Raw genomic sequence first — 11,472 nt, forward strand, 5'->3', positions numbered from 1 at the left:
ACTATAGGAAGTTAGGAACGATGAAATGCCATCAGTTTGGCAATGTATTGTTAAGACAGTTTTAGCACATGTTCCCATGTTTTGTACTAACATAGCTTGTCATGGGTATTCTACCATTTGCCTGACAGTAGACAAACAAGTAGATCACAATTATAGATGCCAATAAATGAGGTTGCTCGAGGTTTGCTGGGGTTGCGCTTGACAAGGAGGGAGAAACCATTCAATTCTCCAAATCATTTCCTTGTCAGGAGCCAACTACTGTACTACTAATTAGTTCAGTCTTTCATGCAGGATAGAAGAGTGCACATCGAGCAGATGAATTCATAACCATGTGATGGACTGATGAATTTATGACCCTCATGTGTTCTCTTTTTCTAGGTCAGAAATACTAGTAGGAGAGTAGTACTCCTGGATGCTGCAGCTTGGACTTCATGGCCACTCATGTGCTGAACTGGTGATGCATAATGTTATATTCTCTCTTACCTCCAGGGTTAAACAAACTACAAATTCCTCCACTGAAGGTTTTGTTTACTTTAGAACCCAGCTGTGCTCTCCTTCCGATTAATTTAATTAGCCTATGATTCTGTGAGTCGTCTCTGCATATTATAAGTAGTGTAAGATAGCATCTGTCGCAAGTAAATTATTGCTCATGCATATTCCAGCATCAACACCAGCGATGGAGGGGACCGTAGGAGGAGTGCACGTCCTGTGTATATCTACATCTACTACTGTACATTTGAATTTACCTTAATAATTATTTAAATAAGACTTGTCGCTTCAAATGCATCCTACATTGCAGTGGACTCTGCAACCCAGAAAGAACATGTGGCCCCCAGCACTATCAAAACTGATCGAGTGTTTGAATGTACCTTTGAGACGAACTGATTCAAACTTGAGTCATGGCACCTTGAGTTTTGCTACTACTCATTTGGGGTTTCCTGGCTTTTGAGGCCTTCAATAGAAGTTTGAGCTCTTCAAGTAACTCGTGCAGGAGCGCTTTATACATTGATCGATTCCCTTTTATTTGGGCAGATTCAGTTGGACCTAAAAGAGCATTATTTTTGGAACGATGGATTGGAACTTTAGAATGTGGTGCCTGAAAAGTCTGTGCACGGTTTGAATCCTACTTTCTGTTCGTAGAGGGATGCTAGTCTCGCAAATAAAAATGGCTTTGATACACTACTAGCAGAGAACAAGCTGAAGTTTGAGCTGGTCTGCTAGCTCATTTTCCGACATGAATGGAACACAGAATTTAACAGTGAAGTGTTCTGTTCATGCAGGAACAGGGATAAATCCCGGTGTTTGAGACGGTGCTCAAGGTATGCTCGCTACTGGGACTGTATGCTCTCCCGTTCAAACATTTTCGGGGAAGCAAAAAAAAGCTACCGTGCATGGCCGCGAGTTTGCGAGAAAGCTACGGTGGTGATGATGACGATAGTACAGCACCAGCCGCCTGGATAAGATGTATGTAATCAGTAGCATGAAGCAAGAACCGGAAGCAGTGCCGGCGTGTTGTATATGTTTTTCAGTTCATGGAAAAAACGAGAAGCTGGTAGCCAGCGAGACTGGAAAAGAACGGCGCCAAAGGTGGCTGATCGAGCAATAAGCATGCGCAGGCAGTATATTACTCATTATTCAATCGTTTTGCACTAGTGTGTGGCAATATTTTAATCGGACGGAGACGATGTGCTGCGTTTTGTCTGTTTGTAGATGATTGATTTTGACAGAATACAAGCAGCCTGCCACAGGGTCTGTATATGTGCAGTATATATAATTTCGAGAAGATCTGGTTCCATGTTCATCCCTTCTGATTATACTGTCCAAACGTCGTGCAAATCTGGCTCTTAGTCTCTGGTACTAGCAGGTTATTTAGCGGCCCGATTTTGTTTTTTCCTCTCCGAGAAGGATGTTAAATCCCTAGATTCTGTATTAAAAATAATGTACACAAACCTTTTAGTATAACATTATTCAACAAAGATTTTTACAAGATAATACATCCATCAATCCACAAGAGGCGCTAAACCTGATGATGGAGGTGGCCATGATCAGAGCCATGTGTTCTCACTTCACACTTGCGCACATCATTTAAAACCGGAGCATTGATCCAAGAGGTCCTCGACGCAGACCAAACAAACACGCTCCAGAAGTCGCCACCGCCGCCGTCTTCAGCCAACTCAACTCCAGGACAAAGATCAACGTATTTACCTTATCAGACATGCCACTGACACCACCACGACGCCAGATATCATCATTGTCCTGCGCGCGTCCATCATCACGCATCCGGCTCCGGGCCCCCTGCTGCTCCACGATGCTAAGGCTCTTCGTGTTCGACGCGGAAGAAACCACGCCGCTCCACCGCAAGACCACTCTAGCCAACACCTACTCCAAATACGGTGCCCTCAAAAGGGACGACGGCGCCGCGTGCCGCCATTGTGACCCAGTTATATGGTTTCCCCGAAGCAAACGATTTTTCATGCCTTGTCTGCGCTGGAGCCCAATGCTGCTATGCATCCATGATATCTCCGAAGAATATGATCCTACCTAGTGCCTCCAAGGAGGTAGAAGACACCACACACACAGCCATCGTCAGGTCCGAGAAGCCAAACCCGGGGTTTCCCTTGGAGCTCGACGAGACCGTTGTCGTGACGATGCCCTTCAAGTAGGTTAGTGGCGCCCGTAGATGTCGCCGCATTATCAGCGACGGCGGAACCGAGCAAAGGATTTCTCCCCATCGGTAGGCCCGCGACGTGGGAAAGCCGGAGGCGGGTTTGTTGGAGGTGCGCACCAACGTAGTATGCGCCGAGCCGAAAAAATTCGGGCATGGCCCAAACACGTCCAACCCGAGGGGGAGGGGGCGGGGGCGGCAATCTAGGGTTTACCCACTAATCCAACCTGAATTTGCTGTATTCTGTGCAACAAAATATTCAAGGGTGCACACTACAGTAACTAACACGGCTGCTCCTCACAAAAAGACACACTTCCATCCTTTTACCGTGACCAGGACCTGAAAAGTTGCAGTGGCGGTACCTCGTCTAGCTACTCCATGCAAGCAAAGCATTCACGCACGTACTGTAGCACATAGGAGTGAGTGAGTAGATATCACGTGGCGAACAGAGACTCCCGAGTTGAAGACACGAGGAGCAGCGCCAAACGCAAACGCCTCCTCCTCTTTAACGCGCCTGGCTCCATCACAGGCTCGGCCACCCGTGCTGCGCGCGCGTCGGGCCATCCCCGTCCAGCGGCGCGGCGTCCCGACGAACGTGCTGAGTGCTGACTGATGCGACGCGACTCCTCCGGCTGCCACCGGCCGTTCCATTCCCTTTGTCTTGCCTCCGGACGCACGAAACCCTAGCTAGAAAGCCTCCCCCTCCGGGCTCCCCGTCGAAGACGACAACTCCGGGGAATAAACGACGGACCCTCGCAGAGTCGCCACAGTGCCGCTCTGCGATGCCGCTGCACGTACGTACACGCGCCAGGACGCAAGGCAAAGCATACACACTTGTACAGTACCAGGACGGCAGGTACGCCAAGTGCAGCCACTGTACACGCCCTAAATTGTAACCCTAGCGCGCGCTGCAGCGAGGCCTGTGATGATCGGCTGGAGTTTTCATGGAGGAACCAGTATGCAAATGATGATTAACGCAAGAGTAAGTGCCAAGATTAATAGTATTAGCGGCAGGGTTACTGGACATGGTGTTCTCTTCTTTACAGCTTGTAGATGATGAGGAAGCAGGGGAGCACGGCGCGCCGGTCGAACACCACCAGCTCGCCCTTGCCGCCGCGCGCTGAGTCGTACTCCTCCCTGCCGGCCTCGGCCTCGGAGCAAGCTTCCTCCCCCTCCGCCACCCGCCCGGCGATCACCCTGCACAGGAACATCGCCCGCCTGCCGCTCCCGGGCCCGCGGCCGCTCCCGCTCGCGTGCGCGCCACCGCTGCCGTCGAAGGTCCGGACGACGCGCAGGGACGCGCCGCCGCCGCCGCCGCCGCCGTGCGGCGGCGCCGGGGAGAAGCGCATCATCTCGTTGCCGTCGGCGGCGCTGCGCGCCGCGCCGCCGGCCCGCGCGCGCACGGCCGCACGGTAGTCCTCGAAGCGCGCCACGGCGCGCGCTTGGTTGTGCACGCGGAACAGCATCTCCACCTCCCCCGCGAACGACGCGCCGCCAGAAGCAACCGTGGACGCCACCGACGGAAGCGGCGTCCACGACGAGAGGAAGATGATCTCGACCACCTGCCGCGAGGAGTGCCCGGCCGGGAGCTCGGTCAGCGCCGGCAGCGGACCCAGCGGGCCGGGAGGAGGCGACGGCGGGCGCGGCACGGTGGTGGCCGGCCTATTACCCTCCTTCGGCTTCTTGGTCTCCACACCTGCCTTCGAACCCGACCTGAGCTTGGGCTTGCACGAGGAGACAGCCTTGTTCCCGTGGATGTCGCCGGAGCCGGCGCAGCTCGACCGGAGGAGGAGGTGGGGCTTCTTGGGCAGCGTCGCGACGTCCTCCACGGCCGTGGACCTGCACTGGAGGGACCGGACCCAGCTCCCGGCCGCCATGGGACGGCGCCGGGGCGGAGGAGGCTTCTCCGGCATTAGTCGGCCGGCCAGTATCACCAGTAGACGTGGTGCTCTGTACTTATGGTAGTGCTGTCTTGCAGCTAGCTCTCGCTCAGGAGACTGAGAGGGTGGTGAAGTAGGAGGCGAGTTCTTATTGCGGTAGTCTTGCTGTCGCTAGGCAATTTGTATGGTCTAATGCAGGAGGATATGCTGCTGCCAAGCGGCCAGGTAGCGCAGCAGCCAGTACGGATCAATGTAATAATAAGAACATTGATATGTTGATTTACAGTTTACTACTGGTGTGCATGGTGGCCGGCAAGGTAGTTAGAGCATCACTAGTTTTTTGGCATTTTCCAGGGATGAAAAACAGGAGCAAAGACTAAAACCCTTAAACCCTTAAAACTAACGATTGCGGGCAGAGACTAGAACCCTCAAACCCTTAAAAAGATTCATTTGATATATCACAATTACCATCATCTCAATAACGGTTTGAAGCACATAATAATCATTCTAGTTATTATTACAACACCAAATAGTACTTTGAAGCACATAATAATCATTCAAGTTATTACAATAATTGTTTAAATCAAATAGGACATAGAAAAGTAAAATAAAGATAGATCATGGGCCTTGGGGCCGCCTATCCAACTGCCAATGGTAATCTACTAGATCATCCTGGAGCTAACCATGAGTCTTTGCATCCTCAATTGCACGATGTGCTTCAAGAAAAGCTTGTATGCGACAAGGATTTCTTTCCAGTTGCACACGGGTACCAACATTGTCATAGAAATAAGGCAGGTTTAACCCTCTCTCATCCTCGAGTATCATGTTGTGTAGAACCACACAACATTTCATGATGTTCATCAGGGTTTTTGTGTCCCAAAAACGAGATGGACCCCGAACTATGGCAAACCTTGCCCTTTTACTGGCGACGGATCTACGATGCCTGAAATAATCTAAGGCGGCCTCACAGACTTGGACAATCTTCACACACAAACTACGACGCATTCGGTAACTTCTCCGGAAGAGGCGAGGTGGGTATGTCGGTACCTTGGCGAAGTAGTCTTGCATCAAATGCTCGTGTCCGAGAACGCGGTTCCGGTAGATTGTGACTCGCCCCATCTTGGACCCCCTCCTCTGATCCATCAACTTCACGCGGTCTTCAAACTCTTGCACCTCGACGAGGATTTGCATCATCTCGGCATCGTTGTCTTGAAGCAACTCCTCAATGTCTGAATCTTATGACGACGACCAACCGGAATCATCGGACAACAACATGGAGTCGTCGGTGGTCACCTCCATCTACAAAACGGGGCGGGGCTGCTCGGGGCGACGCGGGGCATTGCAGCAGCAGCTGGTCGGGGGTGGGGCGCGGCTCGGGGAGGTCGGGGGCAGGGCAGGGAGCGGTGGCTCGGGTCCGGGGCGCGGCGGTCGGGTCCGATCGGGGAGGGCGGCTGTTGGGGGAGGGCGGGGAGGCGGCGAGCGGCGAGGCCGGGCGCGGCCGGCTCGGGAAGGCTTGGGGAGGTGCGGGAGGCGGCGGGCGGCAGGGGGCGGGCGCGGCGGCTTGGGGCGACGGCGGCGGGGAGGCGCGGATCGGGGGCGGGGGTGCTCATGGTGGCTGGCGGGGGTCGAGGGGAGGCGGGTGGCGACCGGAATCGCGGCGGGCGGCGGCCGGCGGCGCGGACGCGGGAGGTTGGGGAGGGGAAATTTCCCTCCCGCGCGAGTTGGAAGAGGAGTGCGGGTTGGGGCAGTTTGGCCTCCCCAACCCACACTTCTACAGGTTGAAATTGGGTTTGAGGGTTGGACCCCTTTTTTTTTTAAGATTTGAGGATTTAGGGGTTCTAGTCTACGCGTTTTTCTCTCGCAAACTGTAAAAAAGAACAATTATTTTTGGGAATTTGAGGGTTTAGAAGCACTACTAGTGATCTTATACCCTTGTAGGAATACTCATGGTGGGCCGGACGGTAAGAGCTTTTCCCCGATGGATCCTCATGACCAGTGGTGACTGCTCAAACTCTTATTTTAGACTGCTGGTGAAACAGTTAGAAGGACGATTCCCCAGGTAGAACAGTTAAAAGGACTAAACAAGACCTGTATGCATGCTATGATGCTAATTAGTGCCTGGCCTGTATAGAGCTGTGACGGTGTGGTTACTGGTGAACCCTTTGGTGGTTCCTTGAAATTTTTTGTAGTAATTTGGCAATTTAACCATGTTGTACACATACATTTCGCCTTAAATAAGATGTAATAACTCAATAAAGTTAACAAATGGCAAAGTACAGCCACATACTTTATCCGTTTTTATATACTTCATGTTCTGAATTTAGTCAAAATTAAACTTCATAAAAATATATTTATGATGATTCTAATACCATAGATTTTTTTGTTGTTAATGTTGATGTATTGAAATATTTGGTTAAAATTCAACTTTGACCATGTGCGTGAGGCAGGCGATTGGGAGGTGCCAGCGACCGTAAAACCCATCTAGGGTTTCATCCCACTAGCCAACAACATCGTCGATCCACTCCATCTTTGTTGGTTTTGTGGCCTTGGAGGTGTGGCGGACCACAGCCCCTTGCCGGCAAAAGAGTCCATGTTCTTTGTTAAGCTTCTTTTTCGGTGTCTTTTTTGGAATGGTTAGGGATGGCTAAATCATGATGTCGCAATAAGGTTCTTCCCGCTCTATCCTCGCTCGGTGGTGTGTTTAGAGTCGGCGAAGGGCATGTGGAGTCGTGCGCCCGGCAAATCGCCTAAGATCTCCTGGTTTGTTTTCGTGTTTGTTGGTGTCATTGGCGATGTTTGCTGCTCTGGTGCGGTCCGGTGGTCATTTGGGGTCTTAGAGCATCTCCACCGGTGCCCCCCAAATAGTTTCCGGCAGAGGCGCCGACACCTCCATATGGGGGACGCCGACACTACATCCTCTATTTGGGGGAGTTGTTCCCACACCGGCGCCCTCAAACCGGCGGCCCCGATAGATGCTTTGAATTAAAATCAAAAATAAAATCACAGAAAATCGAATAGAGAGAAGAAACATTCCATTCCACAAACTAATACATAATTGGGAACATGGTTTACACGAAGATATAGTTTGGAACATGGTTTTCCACAAACTAATACTCCCCAGGCGGAGTGTTTCACGCGTTAGCTGGGATACATAGTTCGAACCATGGTTGACGCAAATATAAACATTGCAAAATAACTAATCCTAACTAGGCCAGTCATCGCAGGTTTCGTGTGTTCGCTGCCAAGAAAGAACACTCGAGGGCACACTCAATCACCCAAACTGGAAAATCCAGCTGATGAGGGTCCCCCGTTGGTTCTTTCGAGGAAGAACATCCAAAAACATGCGTGCCGATATTCGTTGCGAAGAAACAACACTCAGTCGTCGTCCTCCTCGGCGATGTCGCTGTGGTAGTGGCGGCGGCAGCGCGTCTCGTCGAACACCTTGACGCTCATGTCCTCGCCGCAAAGGTAGGAGAACATGAGCACGAAGCCGGCTTCGAGGTGGTGGTAGCGCGCGAACTTCTCCCAGCCGATGTGGAGGTACATCTTGCCGCACATGTCGTAGATCACGTCCACGATCCACCGGGAGCAGCCGCATGCAGCCTCCCGCAGATGAAGCGAGCCCAGCTCGTCGCTAGCGAAGAAGTCGGCAACGTGTCCGGCAGCCTCTAGATGGCGTGCGGGTCGCCCTTGAGGAGGACGACGAACTCGAACACCACCGGCCACTCCTCCTCCCGCAGATCCGACGATGAAGACGATGGCGAGCGTGCAGCTCTGCCGTGGCCACGACCACGACCAGGGCGGTGACCTCGGCCTCGACCAGACATGGCGTCGTCTCTTCAGATGGTGGCGGCTAGGGTTGGGGAGAGAGGCGCTAGGGTTTGTGTGTGAGAGGGACGATGAGAGGTGGCCCTTTTTATAGGCCAGAGAGAGGCGGGAAAGCTGTGACGCCCATTAACGCCGGCACGAAGAGCAAGGCGCGCGCGACGAGATGATTCGTTGCGCGTCTGCGGAAACTGCACCGCCGTTGCACCCCAATAACTCCCGTCGCGAGGTAGACGACGGTTAGGTTAAAATTGAATGAGCCGCTGATGCGTCGGCACCGCCACTCCCCACTGGCGTCGACTTTTGGGATGTGTGGCTGACAGGCGGTTCCCACGCCCAAAATTTTCAACCTTGCGAGATGCCGACGCGCCCGATTCGCGCCCTTGGCGAAGGTCCGGCACGGGGCTGGCGACGATTCTATTGGGCTCGAAAACTAGCCGGCGCCGTTTTGAGCGCGCCGATGCGAGCCCATTTCCATTCCTGGCACCCAAATCGCTATCGGGACCGCCATGGGAGCGCCGGTGGAGATTCTCTTACCATAGCAACTTCCCGTCTATTTACCACAATAAGTTATACTACGACAATCTTTGCCCGACGTCGATGATGGAGGGACGTGGACAACGATGCATTTTTGGCTCGCGCTAGTACCTGTAGTCGTTGTTAGGTAGCCCAAATACCTATTTATAATTTTTTTTGGTTATATTTAAGTTGTCTGTTGATTGATGATTATTGATAGTTTGGTGATTTTTTAAAAAAAAATAAATTAATTAAGTCAGCGCAGTCAAGCACTACAGGAATGGACCTATACGCCGACGGCCGGCTGCCCTCGGTGTAGCCACGCCTGGCCCTCGGCGTAGGCTACGCCGACGGCAGCCCTCGGCGTACTCCCTCGGTGTCTACCTCCCTCGGCATAGGCACACTAGTAGGAAAAGGCTCATCAGTGGCGCACCAAAAATCAATTCTGTGGCGCACGGGCGGTGCGCCACAGAATTCTCGCCACAAAAATAAGGTTTCTGTGGCGCACCGGCCCATGCGCCACAGAAAGTCTTATTTCTGTGGCGCACCGGCGGTGGTGCGCCACAGAATTTTTTTTTGAAATTCAAAAAAAATGGCGGCCAGATAATTTTTTAATTTTTTTTAAATTTCGCTGGAAGGTAGCCGGAGGTGGATGGGTGGGTGGGTGGGTGGGTGGGTGAAGGAGGAGGACGGCCGGAGGAGGAGGAGGAGGTGGTGGTGGTGGTGGTGGTGATGGTGATGGAGGTGGTGGTGGTGGTGGTGATGGAGGTGGTGGTGGAGGTGGTGGTGGAGGAGGTGGTGGAGGAAGAGGAGGTGGTGGTGGCGGAAGAAGAGGTGATGGAGGAAGAGGAGGAGGTGGTCGCCGGAGTAGGTCGCCGGAGTAGGAGGAGGAGAAGGTCGTCGTCGCCGGAGTAGGAGGAGGAGGAGGAGGAGGAGAAGGTCGTCGTCGCCGGAGTAGGAGGAGGAGGAGGCCGGCCGGAGGAGGAGGTCGCCGGAGTAGGAGGCCGGCCCCGAAGGAGGTGGTGGTGGTGGTGGTGGTGGTGGAGGAGGAGGAGGAGGAGGCCGGCCGGAGGAGGAGGTGGTGGTGGTGGTGGTGGTGGTGGTGGTGGTGGTGGAGGAGGAGGAGGAGGAGGAGGAGAAGTTTGCATAAGAGGAGAAGTGGAGGAGGAGTGGAGGAGAAGTGGTGGAGGGCGGCAGGAAATTCAAATTTTGGACGTTAATTCTGTGGCGCATGGGCACTAGGTGCGCCACAGAATTTTTTTTCTTGTTTTTGTATTTTGCAGCAAAAAAATTTTAACTGGCCGTAACTTTTTACTCTTTTGGAATTTGGAGATTCTAAAAATTGTCCAACCGGGGAAGCCCGGGTGAATTCGGATGTAGATTTTTCATGGGATTATTTTGATATATTATGCGTTTTTTTTCGAGTTCGTATGCGACCAGAAAGCAGTTTGATGATTTTCCCACCCAATTTTACAAAAAAAGTCGAAATTCATGTTTGTTAATTTGCAGTGGTAAAAGATGACATAAGACATGGGCATCTTGATGGAATTTATTTTTTGTAATTTCTATCTATTTCTTTCATTTTTTACAGAGGTCAAAAGGGCGATCCACGGTGGGGGGGTGGAGTTGCGTGGGGACCAAAAAAACTCGTGGCGCATGAAACTCATGTACGCCACGTGAAATGTGAGTTTCGTGGCGCACCATCCCACGTGCGCCACAGAAAGTCTTAATTCAGTGGCGCACCAGGACCAGTGCGCCACAGAATGTCTTATTTCTGTGGCGCACTGCTCCTGTGCGCCACAGAAGTAGTGAAACCAATGATTTTTCGTGGCCCCACCAAGTTTCTGTGGTGCATGGATTGTTGGTGCGCCACAAAATTAAGCTATTTCTGTGGCGCACCGTGTCTGCTGCGCCACAAAACAAATTTCTGTGGCGCATTTTTGGGTGGTGCGCCACAGAAATAAGATCCGCCTATAAGGCTTTTCCTACTAGTGGCAGGTGAGGTGCCCCGGCGAGGCTGTACGCCGACGGCCCCGACATTTGACCGTCGGCGTACGTTATGGTGCTCGACGTCTGCGTCCATTTCTGTAGTGAAGGCACTTGTATCGCACGCAAGCAAGTGGCTGTTAATCCGAAGTCTCAACATGCCTCTTTGGAATTAGGGCATCTCCAGCGGCGCGACGCAAACGGGCGCTGAGCGACCGTTTGTGTCCGCCGTGACAGGAAATGCGTCTGGGGCCTGTTCCAGCGGGGCGACGCAAAGTGACCGGGCCGTCCGCCGCGACACAAACCTGGCCCAAATATGCGCCAGGTTTGCGTCGCGGCGGACGCTCGGCGGTCGCGGAAAATGTCCGCTCGGTCCTCGCACGGGCCCGCCTGGCAGCGGCACAACATCTTCGTCTTCCGCGGCATTACTTCTGGGCGGCGCGCTGCAGCCTTTGCAGGGCCGCGTTAATGAAGTGCCTCGGCTTCCGCGAGTGTGCGCAGCGTCGATGCGTCTTCTCCGCCAGTACTGGCACCGAGGCGTCGCTTCGGCAGTCTGCGGCCGCGTTAATGGCGATGCCTCACGTGGCTCGCGGCCGTCGC

At 52.9% G+C, this 11,472-nt stretch overlaps 1 protein-coding gene across 1 annotated transcript; it reads right to left on the reverse strand.

Annotated features, from left to right (window-relative positions):
* Nucleotides 1-3,705: 3,705 nt before the first annotated feature.
* LOC124687443 (translation initiation factor IF-2-like) lies at nt 3,706-4,578 on the reverse strand. The gene has a single exon (XM_047221227.1). It carries the CDS (start codon nt 4,576-4,578, stop codon nt 3,706-3,708), a length of 873 nt encoding a protein of 290 aa, XP_047077183.1.
* Between the last annotated feature and the right edge of the window lie 6,894 nt (nt 4,579-11,472).

This window comes from Lolium rigidum, chromosome 2, assembly GCF_022539505.1.
Source record: "Lolium rigidum isolate FL_2022 chromosome 2, APGP_CSIRO_Lrig_0.1, whole genome shotgun sequence".
NCBI classification, from domain to species: domain Eukaryota; kingdom Viridiplantae; phylum Streptophyta; class Magnoliopsida; order Poales; family Poaceae; genus Lolium; species Lolium rigidum.

Coding starts and splice junctions, on each gene's coding strand:
- LOC124687443 (XM_047221227.1), bottom strand. CDS start 4,578: ATGCCGGAGAAGCCTCCTCCGCCCCGGCGCCGTCCCATGGCGGCCGGG.